This window comes from Pituophis catenifer, unplaced genomic scaffold (assembly GCF_029215685.1).
Source record: "Pituophis catenifer annectens isolate HBS135680 unplaced genomic scaffold, rPitCat1.0.hap2 SCAF_4, whole genome shotgun sequence".
In the NCBI taxonomy this organism is placed as follows: domain Eukaryota; kingdom Metazoa; phylum Chordata; class Lepidosauria; order Squamata; family Colubridae; genus Pituophis; species Pituophis catenifer.
In genome coordinates this window covers 112,575,790-112,597,035 of record NW_027256884.1, presented here as the reverse complement: position 1 = coordinate 112,597,035, position 21,246 = coordinate 112,575,790, and the positions used below count along the sequence as shown (strand labels likewise).

General features: G+C 41.5%; 1 protein-coding gene across 1 annotated transcript in view; it reads right to left on the bottom strand.

Moving 5' to 3' along the window:
* The window catches only part of SLC35F2 (solute carrier family 35 member F2), a 34,763-nt gene extending 18,036 nt beyond the window's left edge, over nt 1-16,727 (bottom strand). The window contains exons 1-3 of the mRNA XM_070943937.1: nt 16,570-16,727; nt 3,539-3,714; nt 2,692-2,819 (exon numbers count right to left, since the gene is read on the bottom strand). Coding sequence (XP_070800038.1) covers nt 2,692-2,819; nt 3,539-3,714; nt 16,570-16,727 — 462 coding nt within the window. The remainder of the gene's footprint in view (nt 1-2,691; nt 2,820-3,538; nt 3,715-16,569) is intronic.
* Nucleotides 16,728-21,246: the final 4,519 nt, after the last annotated feature.

Genomic DNA, 21,246 nt, shown 5'->3' with positions numbered 1-21,246 from the left:
ATTGAGTTGATATTTTAAAATAAAAACTTGGCCACCACACAGCAGGAATCAAAGAGATTCTTCCTCTGATCTTTGTAATTTAGCATCCATTTCTTCCTGATTTATCCCCAAATGTCCATACCATGAGAAGTAGTGTGATGTAGTGATTAAGGTGTTAGATTAAGAATAGTAACTCCCAGATTCAAGAGTATTTACAGCCATGGAAATTCATTGGGTAACTTTGAAACAACACTCTCTGTTCAACCTTCCTCACAAGATCATTTGGTATGCAGTTAAAAAGGGGAAATTCTGAGCTCTGGAGGGAAAAAAGGCAAGATATAAATTTAACGAATTAGTATTATAGATTAGTGTTTCTCAACTGTAGCAAGTTTAAGATATTTGGACTTCATACTGGTTGGAGAACTTCATGCTGGTTAGAGAATTCTGGGAGTTGAAGTCCACATATCTTAAATTTGCTACAGTTGAGAAACGCTGTTATAAACCTTCTAGTTAACACTGGATCATTTGTTCCAATGTTATGGTGAGGCTAAGGTATTTTTTTTTAAAACCTAATCTTTTGAGCTTTAAATAAGGCCCACAGAAGAACTTTGTACTAGAATTCTTGGATTTTATCCAGATTTCCTCAGAAGGAGGCACCACTTAATGCAAGGAAGCTCAGTGCCAAGATCATCACACTTGGTCTTAGCAGCTGGTAAACAGCAACAGGGTTCCTACTGCTAGCAGCCTCAAAAGAAAAAAAAATATATCTGCAAAACAGTTCTTCAAACTAAAATCAGTCTGAAAGCAAAGCAGGCAGCATTGGTTTTTCTTATCGAAAACAAGCTGCTGGATCACTCTCATGGAGAGGAAGTTTCCAGTTGAGGAGAATGTTTTGTTAAGTCATTCTACTGAAATAAATACTTTTTTAAAAAACTGCAACTTTGCCAAAGTGATTTCCAAAGAAGTATCTGTGGGTCAGTGGGTGGAGGAGACCTTGAGAGTTTCTCTTGATTTATGGATATAAATATTGCTCCCCAAACACCAACTGAATTATCAATATGTCTCCAGGTGCTTAGAAAAAGAATAGTTAAGCAGGTTAATCAATCGTATAAATTTGAGATTAGGGTATAGTCAATGTTTATTACTCAACAACATCCTGAATCAATCCATTGCAGGATGAAGACCTCTTTGTTGAAGCTTATGGACTGTAATCTTCCACTTTGATCTAACGCAGGTTGGTAGACAGATATCTTTGATTTACTAGTTTAGGGCTGAGACAGACTGATCCAGAGTCACCTAGCCAGCTTTTATACCTAAGAGAGGATTCAAACAACAAATTCCAAACTTCTAGTCCATTATCTTTAACCACAACAACAAACTAGCTCTGATTTCTTAACATTACAGAGCAAAATGTTGGATTGTCAGGTTGGGAAGAGAGTTCCTTCCACCAAAACTTCCCTACTTTTCTGAGAATTCACAATGAATAAAAATAATGCTTCTTTTCAATTCAGTCCTAATTTTAGACCGATAGAAATTTTTCTGCTTCAGTAGCATCAATACAAATATATGTATTATTAAAAAGATCTCCTAATAAAGAAAAAGCCACTGATGAAACATCAAAGGTATCCTCTCAGCAAGGAAATGATTGTATTTAGTAGACTGCAGACTAAAATTATGTTTGCATTTATGGACAAAGTTGAGAATCCATTCATTGTTAAACTTTGACTTCAATTGCGCAATCCATCTCAGCAGCAGCGCCAAAAGATGTTCAGGCCTCAGACATAACAAAGGGCACAAAAGTACAATGTTTTACTTTGCAAAGAAGCTGATATAATTCAAGGCTATGTGAAGGAACTCTCAGATTGCATGCTGTGATCTTTCATTAATGGCTTTTCTTTGCCTGAAGGCTTTTAACAGCTTAAAAATCAGGGGTCAATTTGATTATTAAAACACATTTTAGGGAGCATATAAAACGAGGTCATTGTAAGTTTCGGTACAGCAATGTGGGATAACTTTTCCATTTGAATTCAGGAGCTACATGGAGAGGGCCAGTGCTGTATTTTAACAGCCATTTCTATCCTAAAACAGATGGAATCGGCATTCTGATAAGAGCTGTGGTGGTTGCAGTGGTTAGGATGCAGTACTGCAGGCTAACTCTGCCGATTGCTAGCAGTTTGATCCTGACCAGTTCAAGGTTGACTCAGCCTTCTATCCTTCCAAGGTCAGTAAAATGAGGACCCAGATTGTTGGGGGCAATATGCTGACTCTGTAAACTAATTAAAACAAACGTGGGATACTATGGCCCCTTTATGACTTGTGGACTTCAACTCGCAGAATTCCTGATCCTGCTGGCTCAGGAATTTTGGGAGTTGAAGTCCACAAGTCATAAAGGGGCCATAGTTCCCCACCCCTGCCTTAGAGAGTGTGGTATATATGAAGCAGTATATAAGTCAAAATGCTATTGCTAATGCTATTCTCCTATCAATTTATTGTATGATATTGAAATTATATTTCAGTAAACCCAAGTTGGCATAGCTGTTTTTTTCCACCATTGCTGCATTCTTGCACCACCCTATATAGATCACCCAATGAACCTCATGACTGAAGTTAGAATCTAGTTTGGAACCTCCTACTATATTAGATTGTAAATAGCAGTTGCCACAATAGAAATAATAATGCTTAACATGCCAAAATATACACTATTGTTTTTACCTGGACACTTGTTATCGTTGTATATTGATAGGCTTTTACAATGGTGTAGTTAGCTTCAACATCAGCCAATCCAAGCAAAATGTACTTCCACCATTTCTTCTTTAGGATCTGAAAGAGTCCATCACCATCTGAAGAAAAATCAAACAGGTCAGTCTATCTACTATTCCACAGATGCTTCGTTTTTCTGTTCCACCAACACAGGAACTTAAATGGAATGTGAGAAAAAGGCACACTCTGAAGCTGAGGTTAAGATAGTTGGATGTCTGCATCATAGGAGGTATATGTTGGATTTGATGGCTCTGAATTTATACAAGCCACGGTGGCACAGTGGTTAGAGTCCAGTACTACAGGCTACTCCTGCTGACTGCCGACTGCAAGCAGATTGGCAGTTCAAATCTCACCAGGCTCAAGGTTGACTCAGCCTTCCATCCTTCCAAGGTGGGTAAAATGAGGACCCAAATTGTTGGGGGCAATATGCTGACACTGTAAACCACTTACAGAGGGCTATAAAGCACTGCAAAACAGTATATAAGTCTAAGTGCTATAGCTATTTCTTATTTTTTTAATTCTATGCTAATCACCAAGAGCTGCCTTGGTGAGGCATATAAATTGGATGGATGGACGGATGGATGGTTGGATGGGAGGGATGGGAGGGAGGGAGGGAGGGAGGTGAGTTGATGAGCCATATAAATTGGATGGATGGATGGATGGATGGGAGGGAGGGAGGAAGGAAGGAGGGATAAAATTTAAGAAGAATTAAGTTAGGGGATGGACTGGACTATTCTGAAGGAGGACATGGTTGGAGAGTAATATAGAAACTCTTTGAACTCAACATATTCCATTTTACCTTTCCTAAATGCAAGAGTTGTTGTGTACACTAGGAAAAGCAAACAATAGTTTATGAAACTCTGCAGCATTGGAGTGTTGATGCTGTATTTGTCGGCAAGAAACTGGCTTGTGACCGCAGTCCCGCATATCAGCAAGGAGAGTATTTGACCCAGGAGAAGTGTTTTCACAATATGCCTGCAAATGAAAAAGGAGAGTGGCTTAGAAAGGCTTTATTTATCTATTTACAGAATAGGGCAATTCATAATATATGACAATGGCCTTGCAAATGCACTTGTATCTTATTAGCAAGAAGAATTTAATCAGCAAAGCATTTATCAGTTGACCCAGATGCTTGAAAAAAGCAACAATAAAGGGGCATTTGGTTACTTGGGTGAAGATTAGGCCTGATGCTACTGAACCAAATTCCACGTGGGGAAAAATTTCTACCATTCTCACAGGGAAACTTTTAAACAGCAGCAGTTAGAATAACGTTAGCAATTTTTCAAGTTGGACAAAAAATTTTAAAGTGGGATATGCACTTCTATTTTTTTTTTTTTGTTTTCATTTGTGCCATATGAAAAGTAAAGCATAGCTTGTATTCACATGAATGCCTCCAAGATTCTATAAGGATTCTATAGAAGTTCTTAGAACCTAATAATCGTTGCCTATCCTTGTTTTGGAAAAGTCCCGCTCTGCCTAGAAAAAGAGGAAATGAAACTAGCCATGTTTGGGATAGTGGCTAAAGCAGGGATGTCAAACCTGATTGCATTGTGAGCTATGTCATGATGTATCGGGATGTTTTTTTAAATTTGCAGAGCTGGGGTGGGTGTGACTTGTGTGGGGCATATCTGGCCCATGGGCCTCCAGTTTGACAGGCCTGGGCTAAAGGCACTAGACTAGAATCTAAAGTTTTATGTTTTAGTCCTGCCTAGGCATAAAAGTCAACTGGGTGTGCCAGTCCCTCTCTCTCAGCCCTAGGAAGAGAGAGCCAATGATGGAGTGGTTAGAATGCAGTATTACAGGCTAACTCTGCCCACAGCCAGGAGTTCAATCCTGACCAGCTCAAGGTTGACTAAACCATCCATTCTTCTGAGGTCGGTAAAATGAGGACCCAGATTGCTGGGCCAATATGCTGACTCTATAAACTTCTTAGAGAGGGCTGTAAAGCACTATAAAGTGGTATATAAATCCAAGTGCTATTGCTAAGAAGGTAATGGCAACAGAAACATTACCAAGTATCCTGCATGGACTTGTTCTTGAAATCACCCAGGAGTCACAGTTGATTTGATGAACCATAGCAGCAATAAAGTAAATTGACAGACATTCCTAGAAGACTAAGAGCAAGTGATGATCACCAGTTTATTTTCTGGTGAATGGTGCTATCCATCCACAGCAACTTTTTTAAGAATAGGCAAACATTTTATGCCGGTAACAATGCCCATATGTGCTGTCATAATTTCAACCATCCTCAAACATTACTCATAATTGTCTTTTGCTTATTTACTTTAGGAATCCTATCACCTCTTACTTTCCCTTATTGGTCTCAGAGGCTTGTTCTTAGAATGGAAACCTATTAATTTAATGTATTATTATTTACAACAATTTTCTTCTATGCTTCTCCCCAGTGCAATATTACATACAAGTTCTAGCATTAAACTGCATAAAGGCATTTTGTTATATGAACAGCTCAATGCGTCATAACACCTAACTTTTGCCCCATGGAACACAATCAATACTGGAGATTAATAGTACATAAAAAGATGTGCCAAATAGAAGTGCTGCCAGAATGATGGAAATTAAAGAGGCAGTGCGTTCGCAAATGTTTTACTACTGAAAGAAGACAAAGGAGAGTGGTATAACGTTATAATATTAGAACGATGACCGAAAATGTTTGTAATATCAGCTCTGGAAATCTGTTTTCCATAAAGAAAGGACTGTAGGCATGCTTGCAAAATAAGCATGTTCTTGTCTGCTAATTTTCCTAATTGTGCTACTGGGATAGCTATTGATTACCACTTCTTATCAATTATTTATCATCCCATAAATAAAAGAAGAATTATCTTTTGGCTGCCTTTCCCTACCCCACTTTACAATGATAGAAAAGATTAATAGCTTCTTTTTGGATGAGGTAATGGGAATGATCTCAGACAGACTTTTAGTTATGCAGAATAAGGTCCTGATTTATTCTGCTGACCCAAAACCACAATAAGACCTGTTCACCTGGGAATATACAGTATCCTTGATCATTTGCACATTAACTGCAAGGGTGTTAGCCCTATGGGTTTTAAAAAATCGAATTAAAAGATGGAAGGAGACCGTTGTGCAAGGAATAACATTAACGGAGGATATGGCTGAAGGATCTCAACTGAATAATTGAGGGTTAGACTGCCTAAGTGTAATCCCATATCTCAAGTGGAGGCTCTTAGCAGATAACAACACAGTGTGTGAATGTGGACAAATGCAGAACCCAGGCCATCTCTTGGTATGTTGGCTACTACCAGAAACAAGTACTGACAATGACTTATTTTGGGCCAATTAAAAAGCCAAGAAGGTGGCTTCATTCTGGCATTTTAAAGTTGTTTGAGGAGGAGGAGGAAGGGGAGGGGGAGACGGAAGAGGAGGAGGAGGAGGAGGAGGAGGAGGAGGAGGAGGAGGAGGAGGAGGAGGAGGAGGAGGAGGAGAAGGAAGGAGAAGGAGAAGAAGAAGAAGAAGAAGAAGAAGAAGAAGAAGAAGAAGAAGAAGAAGAAGAAGAAGAAGAAGAAGAAGAAGAAGAAGAAGAAGAAGAAGGAGAAGAAGAAGAAGAAGAAGAAGAAGAAGAAGAAGAAGAAGAAGAAGAAGAAGAAGAAGCCTTCTGGGCTAATCCAGACAAAAAGCACACTTGGAAGGCTAACTCTGTCTTTATTATACATTAATAGTGTCTTATAAAATTCAAAGTATTTCTCTTCTCTTTCTCCTTACCATCTGGAAAACTAAGGAGCGGGGGTCTCTGTAAAGATATGTGAGAAAGATCTTGGGAGATGGATGAAGAGATGCTGACTAAGGAATGGTCAGATAAGAGACATTACAGCCTACAGCTGTATAGTGGGTGGAGCAAGAGGCTCAGGAGAGATCCTCTCTAAGATCTTGGGCTGCAAAGGCAGGAGAATTGTACTTTCAGCTGTAGGAAGTTAGCACCCACCCCTTTCCTAGAGGAATGAAATATTTTGGGAAATATTTCAGTATATACTCTAGTTCAGGGGTATCAAAACTCGATTTCATTGAGGTCTGCATCAGGAATCTGTTTGGACTCAGAGGCCGGGTTTGGTGTGGCTAGGGTGGGCATGGCCAGCATGACGTCACTTGTGTCGGGGGCGCCTGAGGTGGCACAAGTGCTTTGCCAGCAAAAATGGGCTCCCGAGCTCTATTTTCAGCTGTAACAGCCTCCTGCAACCATCTGCCAGCAAAAATGGAGCTCGGGAGAGCCACATGCAGCCCTTCCAAGCTCCGTTTTCACCGGCAGAGGCACCTCAGGCCAGTCCTTCGCTGTTTCCAGAGCGGCCCCACGAGACAGATCTAAGCACCCCACGGGCAGATCCGGCCCACAGGCCTTGAATTTGACACCCCTATTCTAGTTCATTCCATGAACTAAACTTCATTCAAAAAGTAGCCCAGCCAGTGTAGAATAAACCATCATTAACTATGATCTGACCACCAAGTAATTGTGTGGGGAGGGGACACAAAAAGAACAGCAAACGGTTTTATATGTTATTGTTGTTTTGTAAGAAGACACAAAGAGCTAAAGTGTTCCATGTGAGGAAGAGAGAATAAGTGGATTGATTGGGGGGGGTGTTTTCCCCCCCTTCTTGGTGCATCTGAGTCTTTTCTTAGTGAGATATGGGAGGATAATGAATATGAGCAAATGCAGTGAGACAAAGGAAAAGGAGGGGGGAAATTAAAATGTTGTGGGAAAGCAATGATGGAAGATGGTACCCAGGGAGAAGTGGTTGGAGATTTTACTGCCAGAAATCAAAATAACCACAACAGCAGAAGATTCTCTTGGTTCTGATGGGTCTCTCAGCAACAATCAATAACATTGATTGTAGTATCTTTGGACCATCTTGGAGTTGCTGGGGAGATCAATTACCATCAGTATGTTGATGATAACTTGTTGCATCTCTCTACTCCCAACAGAACAGTAGATCCAATCAAAGTCTTTATCCAGTACACGGAGGCTGTCAGAATCTGGATGACTGGTGCAGTTTTTCCTTGAACAAGAAATTTTAACAATGACTATTCCTGCGATTGTCACTTCTCAACTAGAGTAGTTTAATTAATTCTGTGTAGGACTGCCCTCAAGGATCATCAGAATCTATAGATGGTTCAAAGCAGGGGTGAAATGCTACCGGTTCGGACCGGTAGCGATGGTGGCGGGTAGTTCGGAGAACCAGTAGCGACAGCAGTGTGAGGCTCCGCCCACCTGCCTGGTCATTGTTACTTCCTGGTTTTAACCTGGAGAGTAACCTGTTTTTTACCCTCTGTGCATGCGCAGAAGGGTTTGCGCGTGTGCAGAGGGTCCACATGTGCATGTGATGCATGCACACGGCACATGCACTTCCAAACTGGTAGGGAAGGTATGTAGATTTCACCCCTGGTTCAAAGGCAATTGGCTTATAGCGATGGGTCAAGCTCCATATACTCAGTCCAATACCATTATTCCAAAAATCAGTCATCCAACTCATCTGTTGCACTATATCCAGATCTGAGCACTGCACATATAACAACATCCAACACAAGAGACAACCTATCCTTTTATCCTTCAAGGATTGCACTACTTTTTTGTCTTTTGGGTGGATAATCCTGTTTATTTAAATTATAACGGGTGCTTAACATACTTATTCTAGTACTTATTTTCAACAAAAAAGGAGAGATTATCTGACACATGGCGGTGCCCTTCCAAGGGGACCAGGCACAAAAAAGAATCAAACTGATCCCAGTTGGGCTTCAAGTTTATAAGGAGAAAGATTATAGACATCTTCTATTTTGAAAGAGCTTTGATTTTTAAATGAAAGACTGAAGTCATCTTTTGTTTTAAAGAGCTTTGATGTCTGGTTCCTTAAGTCTGACTATTTTTAAGTAGAAATAAGTGACAATGGATAACTTTCAGCATTTTGACAACATTCCAAAACTGCATTCCATTCCCATTTATAACTGACAAGAGTTCATAAATGTATTTTTAACTGACAAAGAGAAACACAATCAGGTGTGATTGGAAGTAAATTTTTAACAGTTAGGTTACTTGTAAATCAAAAATTGCCCTATAAATTAAGACAAGAAGGCTAAATTAACTCAAAACTGATTTATGTCCAAAAGTATATTATATAAAAATAATATCATTGCAATCAAGAAAATACACATAAAATTGCATTTTGGATGGAATACCAGGCAGAATGAACTTCCATTGAATTTGCTTATTATGCATACACTAGAATTCAAACTCTAGTGCATTTGTCTAATGTTGAAATTTAATTTGTTCTTCCCTTTTCAGACTTTAAAAACTAACCATTTTGTCTATAAAGAAAAAGAATCCAAAATCCATATTACTTGAACACTTTACTGCCTTTACAATAATTCTTCATTCAGGAAGCTGGTAAACAAAGAAGAAGAGAATAATAAGGCCAAGAAGGTATTTTAAGTTAGGGTCATGCATCCTAAGAAGAAAAAAATCCATTTAGTTTTAAATTTGTCAGATGAGTAAATTCACTCATACTGATTTGTAAATCATGTTTATTCCTTATATTATATGTAAATCCAGCACTCTGATATCTTCATAAAACCCTTATTGAGTAAAATATAGCTTTGCATGGTGTGCGAATCTAGCATCATCACAGAAGAAGCCAAAGTAGGCTAGCAAAGCTTGATTTCACATAGTGCATTATGTAGTGATTTTTATTTTTATTTTTTTGATTTATACGCCGCCCTTCTCCGGAGACTCAGGGCAGCTTACAATGCGTTAAGCAATAGCCTTCATACTTTTGTATATTTTATACAAAGTCAGCTTGTTGCCCCCACAATCTGGGTCCTCATTTTACCTACGTTAGAAAGGATGGAAGGCTGAGTCAACCTTGAGCCTGGTGAGATTTGAACTTGCAGTAATTGCAGGCAGCTGATGTTAATAACAGTGCTTTAGTCTGCTGCGCTTACCAGGGCTGATTATCTGTTGAAAAGCCATAACTGGGTGGATTCACACCAGGGGTGGGTTTTACTTACTTTTACTACCAGTTCGCAACGGGGCTGTGCATGCACGCGTACTTCACCCACGCCAGCACGATTCTGTGCATGCGCAGATTGTCATTTATGATGTCTGGGCAGGTGGGTGGAGCCTCCCGCCGATTTTACTACTGTTTCTATAGAACCGGACAGAACCGGGAGCAACCCACCACTGATTCACATATAAAGAATATAAACATGCTTTTTTTTTTTTTTGCTATGTAGACTTTAAGAGAAAACACATGAGCTGCGAATGTTAAACACTTTGACGTACATTGGGTAAAATATAATATCATGATTTTTTTCTTATGTCCCATCAAGTTATTTTTGACTCCTAGTGGATTACGTAGAGAGATTTTATACCAGGGAACCAAAATCCTTGTGATTTGAAACTCTCTGTGGGAAGACTGGAATCTGGGCAATGACCACTGGATTGTGACAAACTCTTCTGCATTTTTGAGCATCACTTTAATCATAATAATAGGCCCGACCTTTAAAACCATTTACTCTGCCCTTATATCAATCACAGTAATGCCATCTGGTCTTTCAGGTCTCAAAACAAGTTCCTTAAGCAGAACAGGAGCAGGAAGATCTTGGCTGCCAGATGGGAAAAAGATTTTCCTTTGCAATCCATTTTACCACCTTAATCCATGAATGTTAAAAAAAAAAGATTACTTGTCAATAATTATCTTCTGAAAAAGGTTTGCATGTTATTTTCTTTAAATTTAAAAGACCGTTCAGGGCAGTCATGGAACAATAATAAAATTATAATGCAGAGACAATGCTCTTTAGGCCAAAGAATTTTCCAGCTACCTGTGTTTCCCCCAAAATAAGACCGGGTCTTATTTTCTTTTGGTTCCTAAAATAAGCACTAGGTCTTATTTTTGAAGGTGCTTTATTTCCCCCCCCCCCCCATGTACAAGAGGCCCACTTCTTCTGGTTGCTCATGGCAGGGCAGGAGGCCACATGGCATGCCAGCACCGCCACAGGGGGCAGGAGGGGATGGAGCTACCCCACATGCCCCACACCGGCTTACCTCAGGGCCCCCACAGCCAGGCCATCCATGCCCCGATACCTGCCTTGCCTCACGGCCATGGCACCAGAAGCTCCATCCAACAAGACCCCACGTGGCCTCCAACCCACCACTTCTGCTTGCTCACAGCCATAACGGAGCAGGCCAAGCAATGTACTTGTGCCGTGGCCATGAGGCAAGATGGATGGAGCTTCCCCATGCGCCTTACAGCAACTTATCTCAGGGCCCCCGCAGCCAGGCCATCTACACCCCAACACATGCCTCGCCTCATGGCTGCAGCACCAACACACCGCTCAGCCTCCTGCTCCATTGTGGCTGTGAACAAGCAGAAGAAGTGGCCGGTGGCCACGTGGGCTCCTGCTGCACATGGATACTGGTGCTGCTGCCACGAGGCAAGTGTCGAAGCGTGCATGACCTGGCTATGGGGGCCCTGAGGTAAGTTTGTGCAGGGCACGTGGGGCAGCTCCATCACCACCCTGTCTTACCTTGTGGCTGCGACACCGCAAGCAACAAGATGGAATGAGCTGCGCAGGCTCTTAAGTAGGGCTTATTTTGGGGGGTAGGGCTTATATTAGGCACACACATAAAAACCATGCTAGGGCTTATTTTTGGGATAGGGCATATTTTCCATAGAAAATATAGATAGAACCAGTATTCTCGACTATTAGCCTGGCAAGAAGAGATAGGTTAATCAAGGCCTTGCCAGGAGCAATGTTACTTAACCTTGGTATCTTTTAAGTTATGTAGACTTCAGCTCTGAGAATTCCCCAGCCAGCAAACTGTCCCTGAGTATTTGTGCTTAAGCCTTCAAGGGAGAGATTTTTCTATGAATTTCTGTGGTGTCTTTAAAACAGCCATCATAGTAGGATACATAGGAAAATTTTTAAAATTTGCTACGCTCTTTTGGCATCATCCATTCTAATGATGCCATCTGCTGCGATTCTTTTATTTTATTTTATTCTTGCCTTTTTTCTAAGAACCTCTTCTCCTTCCTTTTCTAACTCCCTGTCCATTTAATTCCACTTTAAAAGTATTGCAATTAGCCTTTGTTTAAAAATATTAGTTATTAATGTTAATTATTATATATAATCTACCTGCAATACACCTAAAAGACTGTGCATATTTCAAAGTGAATCTAACCCATTGTATAAAAATCTATACTAAGAGACAAAAAGTGGTGGTGGGGGGGGAATCCTATATTATACCCCCCAAAAAAAAACAAAAAAAAGAGAGAAAAGAATGGAAGAGTCCATTAAAAGTCCATTTTAAGGAGTCCATTAAAAAAAAGTCCATTAAAAAAAGTGGATAAAGACCAAATTCACAATTTTAAAGTTGACTATTATTAGTAAGGCAACTTTTATCACTGGGCATATAGAAGCACATAAACGCTATTTTTACCACTTTTACAAACTTGATACATCCAAAGCTCTTCGGAGATGGAAGAATTCCAGATTCTTGGGATACAATAATATGTAACCCATGGCTGTCTTGAAGAACCTGGTTAATCATTGTAATAATATTTACCCACTAAGGATTTACAAATGAACAAGCCCGTAAGACAAATACCCAAGTCCCTTCAAACTTATTACCGCTCTAGCATAAAAAGGGTGGCATTTAATATTTTTAGAACATTATGTGAGGAGTCCAAAAAACCCTGCCTGTGTCTATCTCTGTTGTGAATCAGCTTATACACTTTCTGTAATGTTAACACACATTTCAGTCAGAGCTCATAGGTATGTTGATTACCTCCTGGGCCCACACACAGTAGCTATATTAAACTACTTAAACTGGTCGGTTACAAACCAATATGATAATCCTAGTATTGTGGTCCACCAGCAGCCTGCAGAGCTGGCAGCGGAGTCGTACAGTGAGGAGGCTGAGGAAGAACATGGGCCAGTCCTGGAGGCTGGGGAAGGCCCGGATGAGGGCTCTGCATCGGAAGCAGAGATGGGGCCAGGGCCATCTGGGAGTGATGGGCAGACTCCGGAGCCTCCAGAGGCTGATGGCAGAGAGGCAGAGGAACAAGAGCAGCCTGTTCCTAGTGCATGCATGAGAAGAGCTGCCAGAAGGCAAGAGCAGCTAAAGCAAAAAGGACAACTTGGGAACAAGGCCAAGAGATGATTGGCCCCTCCCATAAGGCTTAAAAGACCAGCAATGGCTCTTGGGCTCTTTGTCGAAAAACAACATTGATAGATTTGTTTCTTGTCTTGCTACATTTATTTCTTGTCGGCGTCTTCTGCTTCTGAACTTTTGCCAAGAAAAGCCTTTGGCGGGTTGCCTAATTAGACCAAGGTTGGTGATAAGGCTGAAGAATTGTGTTATGAAGAATTTGTTTTGAATTAGTTTGGACTACGCTGAGAATGAGTTAATTCTCAGCTCTTCTAATAAAGTCTGTTTGTTTCGAACAGACATTGTGTCTGATAATACCTACTTGGGCCTGGGTCACAACACCAAGTTTTTTCAACATCACGTAGCACTTAAGACTTATATACCTCTCCACAGTGCTTTACAGCAGCGGCACCCAATTATTTGGGCACCAGTTCCTGCAGAGAGTTTTTTCCATGGACCGGAAGAGGCATGGTTTCGCGTGCTGCCTGCTTCCTTTGGAGGGGGCTTTGCTTACTTGCACAAACCAGTTTCTGGCATGCCACAGATCGGTTCTGGTCCAGGGACCCAGAGTTAGTGCTTTACGGCATTCTCTGAGCAGTTTACAACATCAGCACATTGCCCCCAACAATATAGGTCCTCATTTACCAATCTTGGAAAGATGGAAGGCTGAGTCAGCCTTGAGCCGGTCAGGATCGAACTCCTGGTTATGGACAGAGTTAGCCTGCAATACTGCATTCTAACCACTTAGCCACCACGGCTCAAATCGATGGAGGGGAGAGCTGATATGCAAACTCAATAATAAATTACTTCATTCATTTATTATTTACATATTGTACAACTCCCTTAAATGGATTTAGTATCCAGCAAAACATGCTATGAGACTACAAATACAGGGTTAGAAAAGAAGAGATAAGTGAAGGTTGGGTATGCATTTTTATTCTCTACCAGGGAATAATATTAGTCCATTGCTTCCTGGAAAAGTAGTTTCACTTTGTGGAGAGGAATGTAATTTTAAAAGGAGGGATATCCGTTTTCCACATAGAAACTGTCTGGTTCAGTCCAGGAATGGCTAAGCAATTGGAGCAATTATTAATGATTTATGTATATTTCACACTTCTTAACCACCTGTCTCCCTCATAGCAATAACTAGAGGTAAAAAATTGGTAGCTTCTTTCACAAGATTTCTGGCACCTCTGAATTATCATCTTTAGCCCATCCTCTAAAACAGGAATTGGGAATTTGTGAGCCTCCAGATAATACTGAATTATAACTCTGGATATTCTTCCATTTGGCTGCTTAACTGGGGCCACCAGGAGTTGTATTTGAGGACATATGAAAAGTCCAGCCCCAGATTCCTCACCTTTCTTTTCAAGTACAAAGCATCTGACATCCCACAAATCGTTTTGGACATTTTAAGATATTCTGACACACAAATAAACTATTTATCTGCAGCTGTTCATTCAGCCTTTCCCTCCAGAGGTCTCATAGCTTCTAGATTCAATAGCATGTGGTTGGCATTGAGTAGCCTTGGAAGGTAAGATACAAACCAGGCTTATCCTACCAGCAAAGACCAAGGTTACAATGCCAGATAGGACAAATTTATTAAAAACAACATGGTAAGTGGCAATATTGAGCCACTTCCAGACTATTGTCAAGAAAACTACATGGTTGTGTCTTCAAAGTCAACAGAAGTTAAACTGTATGTGAAGCAGGGGTGAAATCCAGCAGGTTCTGACAGGTTCTGGAGAACCGGTAGCGGAAATTTTGAGTAGTTTGGAGAACCGGCAAATACCACCTCCGGCTGGCCCCAGAGTGGGGTGGGAATGGAGATTTTGCAATATCCTTCTCCCAGGAGTGGGGAGGGAATGGGGATTTTGCAGTATCCTTCCCCTGCCACACCCACCAAGCCACACCATGCCCACCAAGCCACGCTCACAGAACCGGTAGTAAAAAACTTTTGGATTTCACCACTGATGTGAAGGAGACTTATATCTGCATCTCTGCAGTTAGGAACACCAGAGATTTCTCACCTGATCCTGGAACTTTTTAACTCAAAAGAAAAAGAGGTCAACCTGTATTCTGCTGTGATCATGTCCTTTTCCCTCAAAGTTAAAAAAATATATACTGTGCAGGTAATCCTCAACTTACAACAATTGAGCCCCAAATTTATGTTGTTAAGGGAGGAATTTGTTAAGTGAGTTCTGTCCCATTTTACGACTTTTTCTGCCATATTTGTTAAGTGAATCACTGCAATTATTTAATTAGTAACGGCTGTTCAGTGAATCCAGTTTCCCCATTGACTTTGCTCGTCAGAAGTTCGCAAAGAGCATGAATCTGGGACACTGCAACCGTCACAAATATGAATCAGTTGTCAAGCATCTAAATGTAAATCACGTGGGACCACGGGGAATGCTACTACGGTCATTAAGTGCAAAAAAAACGGTCCTAAGTCACTCTTTGGAACTTCGAACGGTCACTATAAATGAACTGTTGTAAATCGAGGACTACCTGTAATGCTTTTGACAATGATTTGTAATGAGTTCTCCGGCCGGCATAACCTCACAGAAAACAGGTGTCCTGTATTGGAACTCAGAGTGGGGCATCTATCAAATAATGGAACAGGATGTCTATGGAGATTCTCAGTCATCCAGGTGGATCTCCAAGGTTGGCAGCTTTAAGCCTGGAGGACTTCAACTCCCAGAATTCCCCAGCCAGCTTTGCTGGCTGGGGAATTCTGGGAGTTGAAGTCCTCCAGGCTTAAAGCTGCCAAGGTTGGAGACCCCCTAATCCAGGTCACGGTTGTCCCAAAGCTGGCTGAGGAATTCTGGGAGTTGAAGTCCTCCAGGCTTAAAGTTGCCAACATTGGAGATCCCTGACCCAGGTAATGGTTGTCCCAAAGGTGCTTTTTTTCAAGAGACAACTGGACTTTCTTGGGTTTTTCTTTGAAGGCGTTTCGCTTCTCATCCAAGAAGCTTCTTCAGCTCTGACTGGATGGTGGACTGGAATTGAAAAAAAAAAACACCTTTGGGATTTATAATGGAACAGGAGTTGAGTATGTGCGAAGGGTGGGCAGGCTCCTTCTCCCTTCCGGGGACTTAAAACCCATCCAAAGCCCGTGAACTCCGCGGCTAAGACGCTGAGCTCCTCGATCAGAAAGACCGGCCAGTTTGATGGTTCAAATCCCAAGTATAGGTTAGGGGGGTTGGACTAGATGACCTCCAAGGTCCCTTCCAGCTCTGTTACTGTTACACCTTCCTCTCTTTCCCGGTTTCCTTTTCCAGTTTAGCTTCTTCTTCTTCTTTTTTTTTTAAATTGTAACCCGGAGCGCGAACCAAGCTGCCAGTCTGAAGTTCACGGCGGCAGGAAACCGGCGTGCAGACGAAACACGTGTGTGAGAGACTCGGAAACGCCAGCCTGGAAACCTCGCCGGCTGCGCAAAAAAAGGCGTCTTCGCCCTCCGCTTGAAAGAACCGGGCTATAACCCGAAGGCGGCTGATGGGGAAAAAGAAGGAGGAGGGGGGGGTATCCATCGCCTCAGGGAGGGGAGGGGGGGCTTCAAAGCTGCGGGGTTCAAAGCGCCCTCCTCCCTTCCCCGCGCAGCTGCAGCGGGTTCCCCTTCTCCGGTTCTTTGCGAAGCGCCTTTGCGCCTTTCGGCTACTCACCACGTACAGAGTTTCTCCCTCAGGCGGATCCAGAGGTTGGAGGCGCAGGAGGAACACGGGGGGGAAACCTCCGCCGCCGCCGCCGCTGCTGCTGCTGCTGCCGGCGGAGCGGCCGGGTGGCCGTTTTCCAGCACCGAAGCGGAGCGCACGCTTTCCATGACGAGCTTGCGACGAGCTCACTGCCACTCCGGCTCCGGGATGCTCGCACGAAAGGGCCGCACCGGAGGAGGGGGAAAGGGCGGGGCCACTGCCGCTGCGCCCGCTCTTGTTCTCTTAAGCCGGCGCCCGCCTTCGGGCTCGCTCCTTTTGGTTCCTGCCCATCAGGCAGGCCGAAGGGGGAAGCTGACGGGGACGTCCCGGTCAGCGACCGGCAGCCCGGCCGTATTTCGAATCAGCCTTGCCGTCGTGCCTTGTTTTTGCGCCTTTTTTTTGCGGGCCAATTCTCAGAACGAGAATAACGTTGGAATTAAAAAAGGGGGCATCTTTTTTATTTTATTTTTTTTAAGTTTTTTATTTTAAACACATTAAAAACCAAACATAGAGGTACAACATTTATAGAATCATAATAAAAATAAATAAATAAAACAAATAAAAAAATAAAAAATTAATATCACTTTTTTTTTTCAGTTAGGTGCAGTGGTCCGTTCTTTCTATACATTAATATTTACAGGGGGCATCTTTTTTTTTTATCCAGGCTAAAAGATCCTTTGAGTTTTCTCCTGGGTTAGAGGGCCTGGCTCGCCTCTGTCCCTGAAATCTTCTTCTTCTTCTTCTTCTTCTTCTTCTTCTTCTTCTTCTTCTTCTTCTTCTTCTTCTTCTTCTTCTTCTTCTTCTTCTTCTTCTTCTTCTTCTTCTTCTTCTTCCTCTTCCTCTTCTTCTCCTCCTCCTCCTCCTCCTCCTCCTCCTCCTCCTCCTCCTTCTTCTTCTTCATTATTATTATCTCTCATATTCATTAAACATGAAACTCAGTCAACTGAACATTTAAAAATGCGTCACAAATACCACTGACTGGTGCTAATGGTTGATACGGGTTGCTGCCAGCGTCCTAGGTATCAGCCAAATACCTTCTTAAGATGTACGATGTTCCAAGTAGTGCAGTTTTTTGCAGTTCCGCTGGTGTTATTGCAGGAAGCTGCAATTTGTTGATGTATCTTATAAAATTCTTGGACATGGTACCAAGTGCCCCGATGACAATGAGTATCACTGTTACATGTTTCATCCATAGCCATGTAGTTTCGATGGCCAGGTCGCGATATTTCATGATTTTTTCCAGTTCTTTTTCTTCGACTCTGGCATCTCTTGGTACCACGATGTCAATAAATTGTATATTGTTGTTGTTATTATTATTATCTCCATTAAACATGAAACTCAGTCAACTGAACATTTAAAAATGTATGTCACAAATACCATTGACTGGTGCTAATGGTTGATACGGGTTGCTGCCAGCATCCTAGGTATCAACCAAGTATCTTCTTAAAATATACAATGTTCCAAGTAGTGCAATTTTTTGTAGTTCTGCTGGTATTATTGCAGGAAGCTGCAATTTCTTGATGTGTTTTGTAAAATTCTTGGATATGGTACCAAGTGTCCTGATGACAATGGGTATCACTGTTACCTGTTTCATCCATAACCATGTAATTTCGATGGCCAGGTCACAATATTTCGTGATTTTTTTCACTTCAGCCCTCAATTATATATATATAATTGCAGCAACACGTCAATCGCAGCTTTGCTGGCTCGTGAACCTATCATGGTTATTCCTACATGGGGATTTTTACTAGAGCTGTGTAAAATAGCAGGAAAGAAGATGCTAGTTTTCCAGCTGTCCAAAATTCTGCCTCAAGGCAGAATAAGGATAGAGGAGAAGCAGCAGAGCCCCCAAATCTGGCTACAGTTTTTCAACAATTAGGTAGCTACATTTATGGACAGCCTTATTTATTATTCTATGTATTGTATTTTAAAGATAAAGCCTTCTTGGAGTTCAGATTGACTCCTGGTGATTCCACATGTGGTTTTCTTGGAAATCAAACAAAATGTTATTTTGACTTTACAAGCTAAGCTGGGTGAATTTCAATACAAACATTAGGCAGGTCTGAGCTTTGCTTGTTTCTTCTAACATCAGCCAAAGTTGACTAGCTGGTGCCATCTGCTGTGATTCTGCTTTATATTTCTTACCTTTTTTCCCAAGAACTTCTTCATTCCTCCATTGCTGCTTCTCCAGTATAAGCCAAATTCAAAGTCTGAGGGTTTACAAATTTCATTAAGCCAGATTTTAAAGTTCAAGCATTTTTCCAGTAGTGTATAAATACTGTTTTCACAACTCTTCAAGCTTGTGGATGGTTTTCATTCAGTGAAATGATTCCTGATCGCTGGAACATTGTTTGATAAAATGTAAAACAGAGCCAACCTGATGTGGTGGTTAAGGTGCTAGCCTAGAAACTGGGAGACTGTGAGTTCTAGTCCCACTTCATGGAATCAAACTTTGGGTGCATTGTAACTTTGGGTTACAATAGTTTCAGTCTCTCTCGAGTCCTGGGATTGTTTGCAACCTTCTTAGGGAATTTCTGACAAACAAATTCGGGGGGGGGGAGCCAGATTCACTTAACAACCATCACTGCTAAGCAACTAATTCCCACAACACAGTCAAAATATTTACTAAGACTGTATTACTATTATTCTTCTCATCCTTCTCATCTCCTTTTCTACTTATGATTATAGCCTTGTTGCTTGTATCTTTACAACTTATATTGTTTCACTTAGTTTCCTAGTATGATTTGGATTGCTTATTTAGTATCCAATGACTATCACTAAGTGCTGTATCTTATGATTCATGATGAATGTATTTATGATGACTATGATCATGATTTATCACTTATATATTTTATGTACAGTGAGAGCTTATGCACCGAAGACAAATTCCTTGTGTGTCCAATCACACTTGGCCAATAAAGAATGCTATTCTATTCTATTCTATTCTATTCTATTCTATTCTATTCTATTCTATTCTATTCTCTATTCTATTCTATTCTATTCTATTCTATTCTATTCATTTAACACCTTCAGTGATTTGCTTAACAAAGGTCATAAAATGGGGCACGATTCTTTAACAACGGTGGTACTTAGCAATAGAAACTTTGGGCTCCATGGTGGTCTTCTGCATCACATTTGAGATGCTGTTTTAATCCATAAAGATCATTTTATGAACCTGAGGACGCGTGTCATGGGCAGTCTTAGCCAGTCGTGGGGGAGCGAAAGTTGCTCATGTCCGTAGCATCCCTTAAACTACACGTGCTCCCTGAGTGATACTAAATGGGTAACAAGGATCAGAGGCGGGCGTACTGATATCCTGGGCCTCTTGGCCATTGCAAACAAAAGAGTATAAAATCAAATAGTCTAATACAGTGGTGTCAAACAGGCAGCTTGGATGTGTCAGGTGCAGGCTATGCCCACCCCATCTCCACGAAGGGAAAAAAAAACCACGATACATCACGTGATGGCAACATGACACGGCGAACCTGTGATGTAATACATATTTGTATGTATACAGGTAGTCCTTTACTTACAAGTGTTCATTTAGTGACCATTCAAAGTTACAACAGTGCTGAAAAAAGGGACTTATGGCCGTTTTTCACACTTACAACATTGCAGTGTCCTTATAGTCCCATGATGAAAATTCAGATGCTTGGCAACTGGTTCATATTTATGGCCGTTGCTGTGTCCCCTGGGGTCATGGGATCTCCTTTTGCGAGTTTCTGACAAGCAAAGTCAGTGAGGAAACCGGATTCACTTAACAACCTTGTTACCAAATTAACAGCTGCAGATGTTCACTTAAGAACTGTGGCCAGAAAGGTCATAAAACGGGGCAAAACATGCTTAACAAATGTTTCACTTAGCAACATTAATTCTGGGCTCAATTGTGGTCGTAAATCGAGGACTACCTGTATTGCAATGCCTAATAAAAATGGCCATGTAGCAGCTGGTGATATTTTGGAAAACTTACTACAGACAGTTTTATTTCTCCAACTAGTTTTAACCAGTGGTGAAATCCAATTTTTTTTACTATTGGTTCTGTGGGCGTGGCTTGGTGGGCATGGTGTGGCTTGGTGGGTGTGGCAGGGGAAGGATACTGCAAAATCCCCATTCCCTCCCCACTCTGGGGCCAGTCAGAGGTGGTATTTGCTGGTTCTCCGAACTACTCAAAAATTCCGCTACCGGTTCTCCAGAACCTGTCTGAACCTGCTGGATTTCACCCCGGTTTTAACCCAAGAATATAATTTTCCTTGCAATCGGTGAAGTATCTTTATTGTAGAATCAGTATGGCATATAGCAGACAATGTCAGAGAGCTGGCTATGATGGAAGAAAAGCAGAGTGAGGTAGTCTCACACAACTGTGAGAAGAAACTTAATTGTTATACACATAATTCTCAATGTACAACCACAATTGGGACCAGAATTGCTAAGCAAGGGAGTTGTTAAGGGAGTCACACCTGATTTTATGACCTTTTTTTGCCCTGGTTATTAAGTGAATCCCGGCAGACGCTAACTGAATCATGTGATTGTTAAGCAAATCCATTTCCCACATTGACTTTGCTTGTTAGAAGCTAGCTAGGAAGGTCGGAAATTCACATGGCCCCGGGAGGTTGCAACCATCATAAATACATACTAATTGCCAAGCAC